Raw genomic sequence first — 21,922 nt, 5'->3', positions numbered from 1 at the left:
CTAATCAAATCCTGCTACCAATAATAAAATAATAATTCTGCTATTACAAAAATTACTAACAATTCATAAAGTGGTTATTTCTCTACTCTGGTCTCAGATTTTAAGCTATATCTGTTTCAGAACATTAGTTATTGCAATCTTAGAACGAACATAAACTGCTCCTCATCATCCATAATAAGTGAAAGTTTTGGAGAAATCATACAAAAGTAAATGTCAGTATAGCCTTGTCAACTGGATGTTGCTTATGTGTCATGAATCTTTGTTATTTGTATCGATTAAATAGTGAATAAATAACAAATCCGAAATATCATAGTAAATAAAGTAATTTAAAGGAAGCATATATCATGAAAAAGGTGATTAGGATTCCATCCGAGGCTTCCAACTATAGGCATCTCCCCTTTTTCTCAAACATACACTACAACCAAAAAGATGAAATGGTAGATGGAAACAACGATTAAATGCAGAACATGATGAAATAATTAAGCTTGCATGGCATATTTGTGTCTGAACTAAGAACAATTTCTTGAAGAAATATACTTGCTATTTGGTAACAATAGTTGATGGTTTCATCATAGAGACAATAGCTAATGGCTTCATTGGAGGACAACCGACTTTGGACAAAAATATGATTGAAATTCAAAATCATGGACGTCTTCACTTAAGAGGGAAACAAAAATCAGAGGAAGAGAACTGGAAATTAAGTGGTTGTATAGGGAGATGTATATGCATGACTCATATAATCGAGATAGAAATTCAAATAGAAAGAAATCATGTGCATGCTTCATTTAATAGATATACTATATGAACACTAACTCAAGCAAACATACAATGTCCAAAAGGTTTAAAAAATAAGCAACTTCGATAATGGACAAAGCAATCATTGGGTCAGATCTAGGAGTTAACTCTCATCTGGAGTATATAAATATCAATGGAATCAGTATGAGTAAATAATAGCCACTTTACGTGGTAAGAAAATGCATATCTGCATGCAATCTGTGGAGTAAAGCATCAGCAATTCCCATGACTCAACTTCTAATGCACTATTGATGTTTCACGTGCAGGGTAATAACATGGTAGTATGAAGCCATCATCTTTCATCCATCCAAGGTATCCTAGTGTGCTACCAATTAAAAAATAAACAGAAGTAATCTTGTGAACTGGTCAGGGAAAGAAGGAATATTTTTTTTCTGACATGCGAACTACCTGTGTGGTGGCTTAGAGGATGTGCATGTGGAGGAGAGGCAACTACTGCTCCTAGATATAAGTTTTTTTTTCGAAACAGAGGCAAAAGATTTGCATCATCTATTAAATAAGAAGAGAATATAGTTTGTTACAAGGGCACACTTCTACACGGCATGCAGGAATAGTCACACAAAATAATGTTCCCTAATTTCATAGCTCTGGCGGTGATCCAATGGTTTGCCTCGCGGATGATGTTGTTTAGCAAGATTGGTGGTGCAGTGCTCTTGCTTCGGACCATTTGGAACGAGCAGAATGCTCCTAGATATAAGTGAGGGTGACATGGAAGGACGGCTTCAATATTTTTGTTCAGATGGTACGGATCAACCTCATTTATCAGATATTTGGTGACGAATTTAATGGCTTGTAGAATACAGTAGGGGTTCAATCAGATAATTAGTGGGCTGCACCTGCACTAGGAAACGCGTGATGCAGCCCCGATGTGATGAGAAGCTCATATGGCCAGTACGTCCTCACGTCTGTTGTGCAGCCATGGGAAACAATGGATGAGGGTATTGCTTGTACGTACGTCAGCGTGCATCTTCTCTCATAATAGAATCGCTAGCTTTAGCTAGCTATCCTCGTGTACCCGTGCTTCTCAGGGTAACCAATCTATCTGTGCGTGGGTCACTGGTAGAAAATGGGCCTTTAGTACCGGTTCGCAAAGGCCTTTAGTCCCGGCTGTGCAACCGGGACTAAATATGCGCGACTAAAGACCCCCCCCCCTTTAGTCGCGCCTCTTACGAACCGCGACTAAAGGCTTTAGTCCCGGTTCTCGTGGCTAACCGGGACTAAAGGCCTCCTTCGCAGGTTTAGGGTTTTAGCCCCCCTAAACCTGGTTTCTTTGCGAATTTTTTTAATTTTTTTTATTTTCAAATTTCTGAATTATTTTAACCTCTAATCTCTAATCACCACCCCTCATCACTGCTCAATTTATCCTCTAATCTCTAATCACCCCTCATCATTCCAAATCATCTAACTTCCCGGACGGTCACCCATCCTCTCACTACTCCAGCCTGAGCATGCTTAACTTCCGGGTTCTATTCTCCCTCGTTTCCAAGTCTGCACTTGTTGTTTTCCTGACAATAGTAGGATGTCAATTCTATTAACCCTCAGGAATTTAGCTTGAGCACGAAGTGACACATTTCACTGTTTGAGTTTGAAACTATTGTTTTAAAAAACAATAATTATTTAATAACACTAATATTTCTGGAATAATTAGTTGGACCACTGTTTGACCACTGTTTGACCAGATTTGACCAAAGTTTAAAAAAATCTGAAATAATTATTTAGTAACACTAATATTCTAGAATAATTAGTTTGACCATTGTTTGACCACAGTTTGACCACAATTTGAAATTTTTTGAATTTTTTTGCCTCTCCAGATCTTAAAAGCCCCGTATCTTTTTTCTGTTAGGTTTTTGAGGATTTTGAAAATGTTTAACGGGGTTCCCCCGGTTAAATTCGGATGTAACTTTTCGAGTAGATGATTTTTCATATAAAAAACTTTTTCATCCGAGTTCGTATGCAAAAGTTATGCCCATTTTAAGAAATTCCAGAGAGATTTTGCAAATAAAGTCGAAATTCATATTTGTTAATTTTCCCAACAACTAGACCACATATAACATGGGAAACTTTTTTTTTGACATTTCCATCATTTTCTTTTGTTTTTTCTAAAACTGAAAAGGCGATCCAGGGGGGATGGTAGAGTTTGAAAATGAAGCCTCAAATCCCGAAGGCCATTAGTCGCGACCTTTAGTCCCGGTTGGTCTGGCCAACCGCGACTAAAGGCCTTCGGGCCTGCCTGAGGACCTTTAGTCCCAGTTGGCCAGGCCAACCGGGACTAAAGCCCCTCCCGTCCGCCAGCTGTCGACCGAGCGCGCTGGGCCCAGATAGTTGGTCGCGGGTCTCCTCCCGAACCGCGACTAAAGACCCCTTTGGTCGCGGTTCGATTATTTTGAAGACTAATGGGGGCGTATGGAAGCCTCTTTTTCTACTAGTGGGTGTTAATGATACTGTGCCAAAAAGTACAGGATCATACATCTCGTCGGAAATATAGGGCGTTTTCGCGGCAAAGGAACCTGCATCGCTTAGCTTCTGAGGAGAATGGATGGCTGCACAGTCGAGTTTGCCACACAGCCCACGGAGGCAAGCCGCCCACTTGCATCCCGTCGTTGTTGCCAAGCTGATGCACGCCACCGCCTCCATCGTCAAACACTCAGGGATACGGATATTAGATAGCTAGCATCCGCTGATCAATCTCCAACCCTGGGCACTATATACATATCAACATGCATATGCAACACGGTCTCTCTGCTCTCGTGGAACCTGGCCACCGGCGACTCTGTGCAGCTCCCACATTGCACGCCCATATACAGCATCAATGGCCTCAGCTGCTACCTGTTTTCTTGGATGAGACTTGGATCGTGGTTTTATTCATGAAAGAAAAGAGGAGGAGCTACCATGTATTCTGGTTATGGAAGCATGTTTTTTTTTAATAAATAGATGATAGGAGAGGACCGTGGTGATGGTCTTTTTTTTTTAGGAAAAGTGCTGATGGTCCCCGTTTCTTGTGAGAAAAGGTCTCTTATAACGTTGTTAGTTTTTTCTTTTGAGATTGCGACTCTTATGACGTTTTTGTGAAGGAAAATATTGATATTTTTTCCTGATGTTATTAGTGTGCACGATGTGTCGGTTTATTGATATTTTTTTCCTGATCTTAATTAGTGTATATGCATATAAGATCAGCTTCTCGTGGTCAATCTCCTTGATGATGTTTTCCTCACTCACCTGTTCTATTTTTATTTAGCTAGCTAGTGTACATATAAGTTCGATCTGAAAATAATATGGTAAATTCTTATACATTTTTGTTCTATTTACTTCATTTGTACCTAACTACGATAAGTAAATTCAGTACTCATTTTTTAACAGGTTGCATGTGCCTTTAAAAAAAAGATGTGATCACTTTGATGTCCATCCTCTTGGTATACTGGGTATGCACACCGTTCACTACTTATATTCCTCAAGGAATTTCATGCTGAAAAGAGAAAACAAAATAGCACAACAATTGGTGCGGATGTTATCCTTTTTTCTGTTTCATGTATAATTGTGTCATATATTTTCTCTAGATAGTTGTTGTTCCCTACTTATGTAATCAAAGTGGAGCTGTAATCACGTAGGAGCTCATCCCTCTACATTGACTCTACATATATCTTTGTCTTGGTCGTTGATTGTCTTGGTCGCCTGATGGACCTCGCTCAGCAGCTCAACGTCCTCTCGCCCCTCAGCAAGATGACCATCAAGCATAGGGCCTGCATTTCCGCAGACGATGTTATCATCTTCATCAAACCTTTATTGCTGGACATCAATGCTGTTTCGCAGATCATGGATCTCTTTGGTAAAGCTACAGGCCTATGCACCAATATGGCCAAAAGTAAAATTCTTCCAATCAGATGTGATGGTATTGATCTCACCTCTCTGCAAGTTGCTATTGGTTGTCAGATTGCTAGCTTCCCTTGTCCTTATTCGGGGATGCCCCTCTTGGATAAGCGTCTGAAATTGACTGATGTCCAAGAGCTCCTGGATAAGTTTTTTTTGCTTGGAAGTGCTCTCCACGTACGCCGTGTGGTAGTTCCTGGATAAGCTCATCAAGAAAATTGTTGCATGGAAGGCTTGTTGGATCTCCTCATCTGGGGGTTGGTTCTTGTTCGCTTCGTATTATCGGCCATGCTCATATTTTTGCTTCTTGCCATGGAGCAACCATAGTGGGTTATCAAGCAGATTGACAAACTGCAGCGTGCTTTCCTTTGGGCAGGAGTTGATGCTATCACTGGCGGTAAGTGCTTGGTGCGATGGTCGCAGGTTTGCTCGCCAGTGCAGTTTGGTGGGCTCGGTATCCCTTGTGTTCACAAACAAGGTATTGCTCTAAAAGCGAGGTGGTTGTGGCTCAATCATAGAGGAACTGACAAGCTATGGCATGATCTTCCGATTCCTGTCGATAAGGAAGTCAAGGCTCTGTTTGTTGCTAGTACTTGTTTCATCTTGGGTTATGGCAAATCAGTTTCCTTTTGGCCTGACCACTGATTGAATGGGGAGGCTCCTGCATTTGTCTTCCCAAATCTTTATAAACACAGCAAGAAGAGGAAGATCATTGTTAATGAGGGCCTCACCAACAGTAAATGGATTTCTTCGATAAAGCACAACCCGGACGTTGATGTTCTTCCTAAATTTATCAGCCTTTGGCACCACACTCAAGTAATTTTGCTATCTGAAAGGGAGGATGTTCTAAGCTGGAAATGGACTCCTGATGGGAAGTACTATGCTAACTCTGATTATTTGTATCAGTTCTGGGGAAGGGTTAAGTTCCCTTATTTTAGGGAAACAGCAGGACTCTGCTGCGTATTTTTATTAATTTTTAAAAAGTAATAGAAAGTCTTCAGGAAAGAAAAGAAAGAAATAAAAACATACAAATACAAATAAATAAATAATATATCTAGTTTACTAGATTACAACAATTACAGTCTGGCTTAACGAAAATCTTTCACCTAGTCATGAAAGCCACTGTATTCATGCCTTTTCGCTCTGTAGATGATCCACTTGAGCTCTTCTTTAAATTTTGTCCTGCAATGATACACACTTGTTGGGATCACCGCTGCGGTGGCGGCCTCTGGTTTAGTGGGCGCCGTCACGCCGGAACACCCAGGCCCTGATCTAAGGTTTGGCCGGCCGAGCTCAGTGTAGTCCGCCTACTTCTGTGCATCCGTGCCAAAAAAAATAAGAAACCCTTTATGATATATTTTTCTTGCGGGGGTAATTTCGTTTATTTTTGTTCAAAATCGGCTCATTTTCGTTCAAGAACACAAAATATGGATGGTGCTCTTCGTCCGGAATTTCCATTAAAGCCGAATTGCGTCAATTTCATTCTGGGGCGGTATATTTTCCGAAATCCAAAACCTTAGGCGGGGAAGAGCAGTCTCCAGCTTGGATCTCTCCATCAAACCAAGCCATCCAGCGCAGGTGCTTATTAACCAAGAGTCCAAGAGCCAAGGAGACAACCAGCAGATCGACAACAACATGGGGTGCAGCATGAGCCGCCTCCTCAAGACCACCGTCACGCTGATCATCCTCGTCCTTCTCCTCATGCCCGGGGCCTTAGCCGCCACTAGCTTCGATGCCTCACGAAGCCAACAGCTGCCGCTGCCGCGAGGGACGGTCCACGGGCCGGAGAGCGTCGCCTTCGACGGTCAAGGCCAGGGCCCCTACAGCGGCGTCTCTGACGGCCGGATCCTCAAGTGGAACGGCGAAAAGCTAGGATGGACTACCTATGCATATGGACCCGGCTACGATAGCAGGACGTGCACGCCGTCCAAGTTCAGCCCGGAGACTGAGACTGCCAGGGAGAGCCGCTGCGGCCGTCCGCTCGGCCTACGGTTCAACCAGAAATCGGGTGACCTCTACGTGGCCGACGCATACAAGGGGCTGATGCGGGTTGCGCCGGGCGGCGGGGAGGCCACCGTGTTGGTCAACCAGGTTGACGGTTTTCCTCTGCGCTTCACCAACGGTGTTGACGTCGATCAAGTTACGGGTCAGGTCTACTTCACCGACAGCTCGATGAACTATCAAAGGTCGCAGCATGAGATGGTCACTCGCACCGGGGACTCGACGGGCCGCCTCATGAGGTACGACCCACGGACATCCGATGTCACGGTGCTCCAGGCGGGCATGACGTACCCCAACGGCGTCGCGCTCAGCGCCGACCGCACTCACCTCGTGGTCGCATCTACCGGACCATGCAAGCTGCTGAGGCATTGGATCAAAGGGGTCAACGCAGGCACATCGGAGCCTTTTGCCGACCTGCCCGGCTATCCAGATAACGTGAGGCCCGACACCAAAGGAGGCTATTGGGTGGCGTTACACCGCGAGAAGAATGAGTTACCCTTTGGTCGTGATAGTCATCGTCTCGCTGTCAGGGTCGGTAACGATGGGAAGATAGTCGAGGAGATGAGAGGGCCAAAGAAGGTGAGGCCCACCGAGATTATGGAGAGAGCAAATGGCAAAATCTACTTGGGTTCGGTAGAGCTTCCTTATGTCGGCGTTGTTAAGCGCAAGTAGAGAACTATTGTAGTAGATGCATATAGGATGCCTTTTAGTTTCTTGCTCTTACCACTAAATGTAATTTTTCAATTTATTTTTGTTTTCGTCGGATGGACTATTGTAATACACATTTTCTATCAGCAAATCATTATTTGTTCTTTCCTCCATATTTACGTGCATAAAAGCTAAATTCTATCCATATAAGAGCCAGCCTGCATGCTATTGCTAGCGAGAGAGCAGGGACGCACCATGCACTCGTGGATTGTTCCCTTCACGTAAACACGCAAAGTCAATGAATTTGCTCTTTATTCCTGCTGTAGAATTCTAGAACCACATATATGCAGTGCAATTCACACATACACATATGCCCTCAAAGTTTTTGTATGTCAAGACACTATATTATTTTTGACAAGAAACAATGGTTATACTTAGACGTGTACTGTGACGGCACTCCTCCCAATGGTTGCTACGTAGAAGTGTAGTATTGTACATTGGGGTGTGGCCCGTCACTAGGCATGTAAAAATATTTGTTCTCTCATTTTATCAATGCATCGAGACAAAAGCTTTTGTGTTTTATCAAAAATAATATAGTGTCCTGGCATACAAAAACTTTCAGGGCATATGTGTATGTGTGAATTGCATTGCATATATGTGGTTCTAAAATTCTACAACAGAAACCGCCAAGAATAAAAGAAGTTCAGACGTAATGAACAAATTCGTTGAGATGGGTTTATTTTTTGTATCTATTAAAATAGGTTATGTTGTATCTTATGCCCTGCAAAATTTCATTTAAAATATGAGCACTTTTTAACTATGCAAAATATACGAGATTATAAGTTTATAGTTTAATGTGTCATTCACATATATGTTTTTTGTGCAGACCACAAGTTGTCATATTTTTTTTATAGTTTTTTTTGCATGCACACGATGTATGCTAAACTACATCCATTTTGTGTTCATTTGTACGTTTGAATTGCACTGCATGTACGCACGTGCAACTCCTTTCTTCCTCTGATATAATCACCTGAACAGCTAATGGTCTCCAAATGGGCGCCGTTTGATTGGCATCCAAGGGTACAGGATCGAAGCATATTAATTTATGACGAAAAATACACCAGCTGGTCGTATAATTAATCTCGTCGCCTAGCCTAGCTGTGACCTCATGTCTATCTACTACCTTTCATTTTCGTTCAATCCACACAGCGTTCCCTTTCACTTGTAGCTGCCCGGCCGCCATTTAAAGCCAACCCATCCCGGCCTCCGCAAGCTAGCCTGCCCTCCCAACAACCCTAGCCGCAAAATGGAACCCCAGCTCCCTGTTGCAGCCGCCGCCACCAACGCTCCTGCAGCCGCGCCGGAGATTGGCCGGTCGTTCACCGCCTGCCCCGAGGATTCCGGCCAAAAACGGTGGGTACACTATATGAAATTACGCATGCATATAGCTATATCTTTTACGGATTAGATCTATTTTATATTTTTTTCTTGTTGCTAGATCAAAAGCATATGCATCGACGGAATGAATCTCTAATCTCTTGATTTCCAAGTTTCAAAAGCATGCATCCAGGAAATGAATCTCTAAAATCTAGTGGGGTATTCTCCTGATTTGTTAGATTAATGTACTCCAATCTCTTGATTTGCAGCGTATGCACCTCAATGGATGAGCTGGACAGCCTAGACCGGGAAATCGTCTTCGCCGACCTGCTGCTACCCAAGGTGGCGGAGATGGTATTGGCCTCCGACGTAAAGGACTACATGGCGCTTTGAGGTGTGTGCAAGCCGTGGAGGGCCGCCACTGCCGACCCGAAGCTAGTGGGCATGGACCCGCACTTCTACCCATGGCAATGGGAGATGACGAAAGGGGATGAGCGCACCGATCACAAGGCCAGGTTCGTAAACCATCTCACCAGCGCCTCCATCGAGCTCAACATCCCTCGGGAGTACGGGGACGTCGTCGCCAGCGCCGAGGGCCTCTTGGTGCTCTTAGCCTTAGGGTGGGATATGCGGCTGTTCAACCCGGTGACCGGGGCCGTCGCTGACCTGCCCAACGTCTTCCTCGAGAGCCCACCCTGGGCGATCGAGTGGAACGCGGCAGGAATGGTCTACAACGACGGCGAGGCTGATCCCACCGTGGTGCTGTATGTGACGGTGGGGTCGTTCAGGGAAGTAATCATGCACGCAAAGCCCGGCGACGTCAGGTGGCAGATCATGGATCCTTCGCCGGCGCTGTCAGAGTCCGGGCTCTTCGTGCGCGGCCAGTTCTTCCTGCCAACTCTAGAAGGGGATTTGCTCAGATATGCGCTCCGACCGCAGCCTCACTTCGTGTGCGTGGCTAGGCAGCACGCTCGCCACAGGCTTAGTAACAACTCGTTCATCAGATCCTTCCTGCAACTGGCCCGCCACCGCGACGGGGTGATGAGAATGCAGCTCGTGCGTGACGTCCTTGTCGTGTTCCCTAGCGAACACGTGGACATGGTTGTCGAGTTGTTCTGGGTGGACGTCACAGAGGGGAGCCTTACACTTGTGCAGCAACAGGACTTGGCCGATGGCGATGATCGGCGTGGTGATTACATGTTGGCGCTAGGCATCGGCAGTGATGAGTCTGAATCTGATGACTAGTACCATGTTCCAGCGATATGTTCCATCAAGACGTCTAGTGTCAAGACATTGTTGTATCCTTTTATCAGCTTGTTGTTGAATAATTTGCTGTCAGTTATTTCAATTCATGTAAAAAAATGTTCTATAATATTGCGTGGAACATAATTATTATTGACATTTTTTCCTATTCTTCAAAGCTGAAGTTATGTGCTTTCAATCACTACAAGATTAGTCATCAACCCGTGCACTTCCACGGGAAAGCAATTTAAGTTACAGATAATATCATACAGATGTGATTTTTTTTATTTATGCATCAATGATGAGTAATATATATAGAGAAGAGAAATGACATAAGTTCTCGGTATAAAAATCCTCGTATTCAAAATCAAGTAGCATGGGTGCATCAACATAGGAAACTCACACAAACTAATAAAATTCTATATCAGTATATATTGAACTCATGTTCCAATCATTTCCATGGAACTCCTTGGAAAGTACAAACCTACGTTATACTAAGCCAGTTATAGTTTGAAAAAAAATGAAGTTACTTCATTGAAAGATTAAAAAAGTTATATTAAACCTTAGTAACAACAACAACAAAGCCTTTAGTATCAAACAAGTTGGGGTAGGCTAGAGGTGAAACCCCTAAGATCTCGTGACCAACTGATGGCTCCGACACATGGATTGCAAGCTTCCACGCACCCCTATCCATAGATAGTTTTTTGGTGATACCCCAATCCTTCATGTCTCTCTTAACGGACTCCTCCCATGTCAACTTCGGTCTACCCCGACCTCTCTTGACATTCTCCGTACGTTTTATCCGTCCGCTATGCACTGGATCTTTTGGAGGCCTGTGTTGAATATGCCCAAACCATCTCAGACGATGTTGGACAAGCTTCTCTTCAATTGGTGCTACGCTAACTGTTGAACATGTCACCTTTTAGTCGGCCAACACTCAGGCCATACAGCATTGCGGGTCGAACCGCCGTCAGTTCACATCTTCATCAATACCCCCATCCTCCTGTAGCATTGGCCCCAAATATCGAAAGGTGTACTTCCGGGGCACCACCTGCCCACCAAGGCTAACCTCCACCTCCTCACACCTAGTAGTACTGCAACCGCACATCATGTACTCAGTTTTAGTTCTACTAAGCTTAAACCCTTTCGATTCCAAGGTTTGTCTCCATAACTCTAACTTCCTATTTACCCCCGTCTGACTATCGTCAACTAGCACCACATCGTCCGCAAAGAGCATACACCATGGGATATCTCCTTGTATATCCCTTGTGACCTCGTCCATCACCATGGCAAAAAGATAAGGGCTCAAAGTTGACCCCTGATGTAGTCCTATCTTAATCGGGAAGTCATCAGTGTCGACATCACTTGTTCGAACACTTGTCACAACATTATCGTACATGTCCTTGATGCGGGTAATGTACTTTGCTGGGACTTTGTGTTTCTCCAAGGCCCATCACATGACATTCCACGGTATCTTATCGTAGGCCTTCTCCAAGTCAATGAACACCATATGCAAGTCCTTCTTTTGCTCCCTGTATCTCTCCATAAGTTGTCGAACCAAGCAAATGGCTTCCATCGTCGATCTCCCAGGCATGAAACCAAACTGATTTTTGGATCATGCTTGTCATTCTTCTTAAGCGGTTCTCAAGAATAAGATGCACTAAGAGAATATAAGTGCAATTGTATCATGACACATTAGTAGTTGAGATCCTATACATCCCTGTTCATTGTGGTGAGCTAACCTTGGCAAAGGGAGCATGCATGCAACTCATTATGCAAAAATAACCTATAAGAATAGCCTGCACCAGCGAGAGTGGATTTTTGGAACGCGGGCGTATTGGAGGACCTTATTTTAAATACTTTAATAATCACATTCATTTTTTAAAAAAAATCCGAAAAGAATTCTACATGATCATATGGATGTATATTACATATGTGTAAAGTTTGGCGATGAAATAAGTAAACATGTGAGCTATACAAAAATGACAAAATGATGATTTCCAAATAGTGAATAATACATGCACTATTCATCTTTCCAGAGTCCTGATTTTGTCATTTTCGTGTGACTCACATGGTCACTTATATCAGCATCAAATTTTGCACATGTGTAATATACATCCATATAAACATGTTGATTTATTTTCATAATTTTTTGAAACTTCAAAATAGCATTTTGGCATTATTCAAAATATAGGGCTCCAATGCACCCGTGCTCCAAAGTGACTTTTTGCTGCACCAATGTACTATATCTTGAGAAAAGGAACTCCTTGGTCATCACCGAACATGCCCCAAAAGGATAATTTTAGATTTAATTTCTTGTTGCTTCCATCAACTAATCAAATCCTGCTACCAATAATAAAATAATAATTCTGCTATTACAAAAATTACTAACAATTCATAAACTGGTTATTTCTCTACTCTGGTCTCAGATTTTAAGCTATATCTGTTTCAGAACATTAGTTATTGCAATCTTAGAACGAACATAAACTGCTCCTCATCATCCATAATAAGTGAAAGTTTTGGAGAAATCATACAAAAGTAAATGTCAGTATAGCCTTGTCAACTGGATGTTGCTTATGTGTCATGAATCTTTGTTATTTGTATCGATTAAATAGTGAATAAATAACAAATCCGAAAGATCATAGTAAATAAAGTAATTTAAAGGAAGCATATATCATGAAAAAGGTGATTAGGATTCCATCCGGGGCTTCCAACTATAGGCATCTCCCCTTTTTCTCAAACATACACTACAACCAAAAAGATGAAATGGTAGATGGAAACAACGATTAAATGCAGAACATGATGAAATAATTAAGCTTGCATGGCATATTTGTGTCTGAACTAAGAACAATTTCCTGAAGAAATATACTTGCTATTTGGTAACAATAGTTGATGGTTTCATCATAGAGACAATAGCTAATGGCTTCATTGGAGGACAACCGACTTTGGACAAAAATATGATTGAAATTCAAAATCATGGACGTCTTCACTTAAGAGGGAAACAAAAATCAGAGGAAGAGAACTGGAAATTAAGTGGTTGTATAGGGAGATGTATATGCATGACTCATATAATCGAGATAGAAATTCAAATAGAAAGAAATCACGTGCATGCTTCATTTAATAGATATACTATATGAACACTAACTCAAGCAAACATACAATGTCCAAAAGGTTTAAAAAATAAGCAACTTCGATAATGGACAAAGCAATCATTGGGTCAGATCTAGGAGTTAACTCTCATCTGGAGTATATAAATATCAATGGAATCAGTATGAGTAAATAATAGCCACTTTACGTGGTAAGAAAATGCATATCTGCATGCAATCTGTGGAGTAAAGCATCAGCAATTCCCATGACTCAACTTCTAATGCACTATTGATGTTTCACGTGCAGGGTAATAACATGGTAGTATGAAGCCATCATCTTTCATCCATCCAAGGTATCCTAGTGTGGTACCAATTAAAAAATAAACAGAAGTAATCTTGTGAACTGGTCAGGGAAAGAAGGAATATTTTCTTTCTGACATGCGAACTACCTGTGTGGTGGCTTAGAGGATGTGCATGTGGAGGAGAGGCAACTACTGCTCCTAGATATAAGTTTTTTTTCGAAACAGAGGCAAAAGATTTGCATCATCTATTAAATAAGAAGAGAATATAGTTTGTTACAAGGGCACACTTCTACACGGCATGCAGGAATAGTCACACAAAATAATGTTCCCTAATTTCATAGCTCTGGCGGTGATCCAATGGTTTGCCTCGCGGATGATGTTGTTTAGCAAGATTGGTGGTGCAGTGCTCTTGCTTCGGACCATTTGGAACGAGCAGAATGCTCCTAGATATAAGTGAGGGTGACATGGAAGGACGGCTTCAATATTTTTGTTCAGATGGTACGGATCAACCTCATTTATCAGATATTTGGTGACGAATTTAATGGCTTGTAGAATACAGTAGGGGTTCAATCCAATAATTAGTGGGCTGCACCTGCACCAGGAAACGCGTGATGCAGCCCCGACGTGATGAGAAGCTCATATGGCCAGTACGTCCTCACGTCTGTTGTGCAGCCATGGGAAACAATGGATGAGGGTATTGCTTGTACGTACGTCAGCGTGCATCTTCTCTCATAATAGAATAGCTAGCTTTAGCTAGCTATCCTCGTGTACCCGTGCTTCTCAGGGTAACCAATCTAGTAGAAAATGGGCCTTTAGTCCCGGTTCGCAAAGGCCTTTAGTCCCGGCTGTGCAACCGGGACTAAATATGCGCGACTAAAGACCCCCCCCCCCCTAGTCGCGCCTCTTACGAACCGCGACTAAAGGCTTTAGTCCCGGTTCTCGTGGCTAACCGGGACTAAAGGCCCGTCCACGTGGGCGCCAGGGGTCCGTCGGGGCGGAGGACCTTTAGTCCCGGTTCTCGTGGCTAACCGGGACTAAAGGCCTCCTCCGCAGGTTGAGGGTTTTAGCCCCCCTAAACCTGGTTTCTTTGCGAATTTTTTTAATTTTTTTTTATTTTCAAATTTTTGAATTATTTTAACCTCTAATCTCTAATCACCACCCCTCATCACTGCTCAATTTATCCTCTAATCTCTAATCACCCCTCATCATTCCAAATTATCTAACTTCCCGGACGGTCACCCATCCTCTCACTACTCCAGCCTGAGCACGCTTAACTTCCGGGTTCTATTCTCCCTCGTTTCCAAGTCTGCACTTGTTGTTTTCCTGACAATAGTAGGATGTCATTCTATTAACCCTCAGGAATTTAGCTTGAGCACGAAGTGACACATTTCACTGTTTGAGTTTGAAACTATTGTTTTAAAAAACAATAATTATTTAGTAACACTAATATTTCTGGAATAATTAGTTGGACCATTGTTTGACCACTGTTTGACCACAGTTTGACCAGATTTGACCAAAGTTTAAAAAAATCTGAAATAATTATTTAGTAACACTAATATTCTAGAATAATAAGTTTGACCATTGTTTGACCACAGTTTGACCACAATTTGAAATTTTTTGAATTTTTTTGCCTCTCCAGATCTTAAAAGCCCCGTATCTTTTTTTCTGTTAGGTTTTTGAGGATTTTGAAAATGTTTAACGGGGTTCCCCCGGTTAAATTCGGATGTAACTTTTCGAGTAGATGATTTTTCATATAAAAAACTTTTTCATCCGAGTTCGTATGCAAAAGTTATGCCCATTTTAAGAAATTCCAGAGAGATTTTGCAAATAAAGTCGAAATTCATATTTGTTCATTTTCCCAAAAACTAGACCACATATAACATGGGAAACTTTTTTTTTCACATTTCCATCATTTTCTTTTGTTTTTTCTAAAACTGAAAAGGCGATCCAGGGGGTGGTAGAGTTTGAAAATGAAGCCTCAAATCCCGAAGGCCATTAGTCGCGACCTTTAGTCCCGGTTGGTCTGGCTAACCGCGACTAAAGGCCTTCGGGCCAGCCTGAGGACCGCCAACCGGGACTAAAGCCCCTCCCGTCCGCCAGCTGTCGACCGAGCGCGCTGGGCCCAGATAGTTGGTCGCGGGTCTCCTCCCGAACCGTGACTAAAGACCCCTTTGGTCGCGGTTCGATTATTTTGAAGACTAATGGGGGCGTATGGAAGCCTCTTTTTCTACTAGTGGGTGTTAATGATACTGTGCCAAAAAGTACAGGATCATACATCTCGTCGGAAATATAGGGCGTTTTCGCGGCAAAGGAACCTGCATCGCTTAGCTTCTGAGGAGAATGGATGGCTGCACAGTCGAGTTTGCCACACAGCCCACGGAGGCAAGCCGCCCACTTGCATCCCGTCGTTGTTGCCAAGCTGATGCACGCCACCGCCTCCATCGTCAAACACTCAGGGATACGGATATTAGATAGCTAGCATCCGCTGATCAATCTCCAACCCTGGGCACTATATACATATCAACATGCATATGCAACACGGTCTCCCTGCTCTCGTGGAACCTGGCCACCGGCGACTCTGTGCAGCTCCCACATTGCACGCCCATATACAGCATCAACGGCCTCAGCTGCTACCTGTTTTCTTGGATGAGACTTGGATCGTGGTTTTATTCATGAAAGAAAAGAGGAGGAGCTACCATGTATTCTGGTTATGGAAGCATGTTTTTTTTAATAAATAGATGATAGGAGAGGACCGTGGTGATGGTCTTTTTTTTTTAGGAAAAGTGCTGATGGTCCCCGTTTCTTGTGAGAAAAGGTCTCTTATAACGTTGTTAGTTTTTTCTTTTGAGATTGCGACTCTTATGACGTTTTTGTGAAGGAAAATATTGATATTTTTTCCTGATGTTATTAGTGTGCACGCTGTGTCGGTTTATTGATCTTTTTTTCCTGATCTTAATTAGTGTATATGCATATAAGATCAGCTTCTCGTGGTCAATCTCCTTGATGATGTTTTCCTCACTCACCTGTTCTATTTTTATTTAGCTAGCTAGTGTACATATAAGTTCGATCTGAAAATAATATGGTAAATTCTTATACATTTTTGTTCTATTTACTTCATTTGTACCTAACTACGATAAGTAAATTCAGCACTCATTTTTTAACAGGTTGCATGTGCCTTTAAAAAAAAGATGTGATCACTTTGATGTCCATCCTCTTGGTATACTGGGTATGCACACCGTTCACTACTTATATTCCTCAAGGAATTTCATGCTGAAAAGAGAAAACAAAATAGCACAACAATTGGTGCGGATGTTATCCTTTTTTCTGTTTCATGTATAATTGTGTCATATATTTTCTCTAGATAGTTGTTGTTCCCTACTTATGTAATCAAAGTGGAGCTGTAATCACGTAGGAGCTCATCCCTCTACATTGACTCTACATATATCTTTGTCTTGGTCGTTGATTGTCTTGGTCGCCTGATGGACCTCGCTCAGCAGCTCAACGTCCTCTCGCCCCTCAGCAAGATGACCATCAAGCATAGGGCCTGCATTTACGCAGACGATGTTATCATCTTCATCAAACCTTTATTGCTGGACATCAATGTTGTTTCGCAGATCATGGATCTCTTTGGTAAAGCTACAGGCCTATGCACCAATATGGCCAAAAGTAAAATTCTTCCAATCAGATGTGATGGTATTGATCTCACCTCTCTGCAAGTTGCTATTGGTTGTCAGATTGCTAGCTTCCCTTGTCCTTATTCGGGGATGCCCCTCTTGGATAAGCGTCTGAAATTGACTGATGTCCAAGAGCTCCTGGATAAGTTTTTTTTTGCTTGGAAGTGCTCTCCACGTACGCCGTGTGGTAGTTCCTGGATAAGCTCATCAAGAAAATTGTTGCATGGAAGGCTTGTTGGATCTCCTCCTCTGGGGGTTGGTTCTTGTTCGCTTCGTATTATCGGCCATGCTCATATTTTTGCTTCTTGCCATGGAGCAACCATAGTGGGTTATCAAGCAGATTGACAAACTGCAGCGTGCTTTCCTTTGGGCAGGAGTTGATGCTATCACTGGCGGTAAGTGCTTGGTGCGATGGTCGCAGGTTTGCTCGCCAGTGCAGTTTGGTGGGCTCGGTATCCCTTGTGTTCACAAACAAGGTATTGCTCTAAAAGCGAGGTGGTTGTGGCTCAATCATAGAGGAACTGACAAGCTATGGCATGATCTTCCGATTCCTGTCGATAAGGAAGTCAAGGCTCTGTTTGTTGCTAGTACTTGTTTCATCTTGGGTTATGGCAAATCAGTTTCCTTTTGGCCTGACCACTGATTGAATGGGGAGGCTCCTGCATTTGTCTTCCCAAATCTTTATAAACACAGCAAGAAGAGGAAGATCATTGTTAATGAGGGCCTCACCAACAGTAAATGGATTTCTTCGATAAAGCACAACCCGGACGTTGATGTTCTTCCTAAATTTATCAGCCTTTGGCACCACACTCAAGTAATTTTGCTATCTGAAAGGGAGGATGTTCTAAGCTGGAAATGGACTCCTGATGGGAAGTACTATGCTAACTCTAATTATTTGTATCAGTTCTGGGGAAGGGTTAAGTTCCCTTATTTTAGGGAAACAGCAGGACTCTGCTGCGTATTTTAATTAATTTTTAAAAAGTAATAGAAAGTCTTCAGGAAAGAAAAGAAAGAAATAAAAACATACAAATACAAATAAATAAATAATATATCTAGTTTACTAGATTACAACAATTACAGTCTGGCTTAACGAAAATCTTTCACCTAGTCATGAAAGCCACTGTATTCATGCCTTTTCGCTCTGTAGATGATCCACTTGAGCTCTTCTTTAAATTTTGTCCTGCAATGATACACACTTGTTGGGATCACCGCTGCGGTGGCGGCCTCTGGTTTAGTGGGCGCCGTCACTCCGGAACACCCAGGCCCTGATCTAAGGTTTGGCCGGCCGAGCTCAGTGTAGTCCGCCTACTTCTGTGCATCCGTGCCAAAAAAAAATAAGAAACCCTTTATGATATATTTTTCTTGCGGGGGTAATTTCGTTTATTTTTGTTCAAAATCGGCTCATTTTCGTTCATGAACACAAAATATGGATGGTGCTCTTCGTCCGGAATTTCCGTTAAAGCCGAATTGCGTCAATTTCATTCTGGGGCGGTATATTTTCCGAAATCCAAAACCTTAGGCGGGGAAGACGGCGGTATTGCTCCTTAATGGAGTAATATTTTTAGATTCTTTTAATTTATGGAGTATGGATGGCGTACGTGCTCCTGTCCTGTGTACGTGTACCATTCGTAGTACTAGTTGGTTGATAAGATGGCATGTACAATGGTTGATAAAATGGTCTTATCTTAAGTCTTGCATGTAATTTAGAGATGATAGAAATATTTGTCTACAATGGGTCATCTCTTAGCCTTATCCTCAATAACTAGTTATTTCTAAAAACATGGTGAGACATATTGTGCTAAGAGATCATCTCTTGTCTTCTCTTAAATAAGAAAAGACTAGCCTTTTCTTATGAGTTCTCTCTCCTCCACCTTATCTTTTATCCTACGTGGCATTCTTAAGATAGCATCATTGTACATGTCCTAAGGTACGTTGGTGAAAACAAGGAAAGAGAGGGGTTTTGGTCGGAACGGTTATTGGCCGAGTCCCGACGACGAGTACTTCCGGCGACGGCGAGACGATGACGATGGAGTGCTTTCCCAAGGAACAAGCTGTACGAGCTCCGAAGCAAGCAGGCTAGCAGGTGGATCGATTCTTCTGCTCCCGTACACAATACACGTGAAGCTGGACGTGCACGCCGTCCAAGTTCAGCCCGGAGACTGAGACTGCGAGGGAGAGCCGCTGCGGCCGTTCGCTCGGCCTACGGTTCAACCAGAAATCGGGTGACCTCTACGTGGCCGACGCATACAAGGGGCTGATGCGGGTTGCGCCGGGCGGCGGGGAGGCCACCGTGTTGGTCAACCAGGTTGACGGTTTTCCTCTGCGCTTCACCAACGGTGTTGACGTCGATCAAGTTACGGGTCAGGTCTACTTCACCGACAGCTCGATGAACTATCAAAGGTCGCAGCATGAGATGGTCACTCGCACCGGGGACTCGACGGGCCGCCTCATGAGGTACGACCCACGGACATCCGATGTCACGGTGCTCCAGGCGGGCATGACGTACCCCAACGGCGTCGCGCTCAGCGCCGACCGCACTCACCTCGTGGTCGCATCTACCGGACCATGCAAGCTGCTGAGGCATTGGATCAAAGGGGTCAACGCAGGCACATCGGAGCCTTTTGCCGACCTGCCCGGCTATCCAGATAACGTGAGGCCCGACACCAAAGGAGGCTATTGGGTGGCGTTACACCGCGAGAAGAATGAGTTACCCTTTGGTCGTGATAGTCATCGTCTCGCTGTCAGGGTCGGTAACGATGGGAAGATAGTCGAGGAGATGAGAGGGCCAAAGAAGGTGAGGCCCACCGAGATTATGGAGAGAGCAAATGGCAAAATCTACTTGGGTTCGGTAGAGCTTCCTTATGTCGGCGTTGTTAAGCGCAAGTAGAGAACTATTGTAGTAGATGCATATAGGATGCCTTTTAGTTTCTTGCTCTTACCACTAAATGTAATTTTTCAATTTATTTTTGTTTTCGTCGGATGGACTATTGTAATACACATTTTCTATCAGCAAATCATTATTTGTTCTTTCCTCCATATTTACGTGCATAAAAGCTAAATTCTATCCATATAAGAGCCAGCCTGCATGCTATTGCTAGCGAGAGAGCAGGGACGCACCATGCACTCGTGGATTGTTCCCTTCACGTAAACACGCAAAGTCAATGAATTTGCTCTTTATTCCTGCTGTAGAATTCTAGAACCACATATATGCAGTGCAATTCACACATACACATATGCCCTCAAAGTTTTTGTATGTCAAGACACTATATTATTTTTGACAAGAAACAATGGTTATACTTAGACGTGTACTGTGACGGCACTCCTCCCAATGGTTGCTACGTAGAAGTGTAGTATTGTACATTGGGGTGTGGCCCGTCACTAGGCATGTAAAAATATTTGTTCTCTCATTTTATCAATGCATCGAGACAAAAGCTTTTGTGTTTTATCAAAAATAATATAGTGTCCTGGCATACAAAAACTTTCAGGGCATATGTGTATGTGTGAATTGCATTGCATATATGTGGTTCTAAAATTCTACAACAGAAACCGCCAAGAATAAAAGAAGTTCAGACGTAATGAACAAATTCGTTGAGATGGGTTTATTTTTTGTATCTATTAAAATAGGTTATGTTGTATCTTATGCCCTGCAAAATTTCATTTAAAATATGAGCACTTTTTAACTATGCAAAATATACGAGATTATAAGTTTATAGTTTAATGTGTCATTCACATATATGTTTTTTGTGCAGACCACAAGTTGTCATATTTTTTTTATAGTTTTTTTTTGCATGCACACGATGTATGCTAAACTACATCCATTTTGTGTTCATTTGTACGTTTGAATTCCACTGCATGTACGCACGTGCAACTCCTTTCTTCCTCTGATATAATCACCTGAACAGCTAATGGTCTCCAAATGGGCGCCGTTTGATTGGCATCCAAGGGTACAGGATCGAAGCATATTAATTTATGACGAAAAATACACCAGCTGGTCGTATAATTAATCTCGTCGCCTAGCCTAGCTGTGACCTCATGTCTGTCTACTACCTTCCATTTTCGTTCAATCCACACAGCGTTCCCTTTCACTTGTAGCTGCCCGGCCGCCATTTAAAGCCAACCCATCCCGGCCTCCGCAAGCTAGCCTGCCCTCCCAACAACCCTAGCCGCAAAATGGAACCCCAGCTCCCTGTTGCAGCCGCCGCCACCAACGCTCCTGCAGCCGCGCCGGAGATTGGCCGGTCGTTCATCGCCTGCCCCGAGGATTCCGGCCAAAAACGGTGGGTACACTATATGAAATTACGCATGCATATAGCTATATCTTTTACGGATTAGATCTATTTTATATTTTTTTCTTGTTGCTAGATCAAAAGCATATGCATCGACGGAATGAATCTCTAATCTCTTGATTTCCAAGTTTCAAAAGCATGCATCCAGGAAATGAATCTCTAAACTCTAGTGGGGTATTCTCCTGATTTGTTAGATTAATGTACTCCAATCTCTTGATTTGCAGCGTATGCGCCTCAATGGATGAGCTGGACAGCCTAGACCGGGAAATGGTCTTCGCCGACCTGCTGCTACCCAAGGTGGCGGAGATGGTATTGGCCTCCGACGTAAAGGACTACATGGCGCTTTGAGGTGCGTGCAAGCCGTGGAGGGCCGCCACTGCCGACCCGAAGCTAGTGGGCATGGACCCGCGCTTCTACCCATGGCAATGGGAGATGACGAAAGGGGATGAGCGCACCGATCACAAGGCCAGGTTCGTAAACCATCTCACCAGCGCCTCCATCGAGCTCAACATCCCTCGGGAGTACGGGGACGTCGTCGCCAGCGCCGAGGGCCTCCTGGTGCTCTTAGCCTTAGGGTGGGATATGCGGCTGTTCAACCCGGTGACCGGGGCCGTCGCTGACCTGCCCAA

The 21,922-nt window shown here is 43.3% G+C and overlaps 2 protein-coding genes across 2 annotated transcripts; both read left to right on the top strand.

Moving 5' to 3' along the window:
- The first annotated feature begins 4,485 nt into the window (after positions 1–4,485).
- On the top strand, positions 4,486–7,350 carry LOC141020805 (protein STRICTOSIDINE SYNTHASE-LIKE 10-like). Its single transcript, XM_073495748.1, has 2 exons — positions 4,486–4,826; positions 6,198–7,350. The coding sequence occupies exons 1-2, from the start codon at positions 4,486–4,488 to the stop codon at positions 7,348–7,350; spliced, it is 1,494 nt and encodes a 497-aa protein (XP_073351849.1).
- A 12,043-nt stretch (positions 7,351–19,393) lies between these two features.
- On the top strand, positions 19,394–19,894 carry LOC141021080 (protein STRICTOSIDINE SYNTHASE-LIKE 10-like). Its single transcript, XM_073496020.1, has one exon. It carries the CDS (start codon positions 19,394–19,396, stop codon positions 19,892–19,894), a length of 501 nt encoding a protein of 166 aa, XP_073352121.1.
- Positions 19,895–21,922: the final 2,028 nt, after the last annotated feature.

Source organism: Aegilops tauschii, chromosome 3 (genome assembly GCF_002575655.3).
Source record: "Aegilops tauschii subsp. strangulata cultivar AL8/78 chromosome 3, Aet v6.0, whole genome shotgun sequence".
NCBI classification, from domain to species: domain Eukaryota; kingdom Viridiplantae; phylum Streptophyta; class Magnoliopsida; order Poales; family Poaceae; genus Aegilops; species Aegilops tauschii.
Note: the sequence above shows the minus strand (reverse complement) of the source record. Positions and strands in the feature narration are given on the sequence as shown.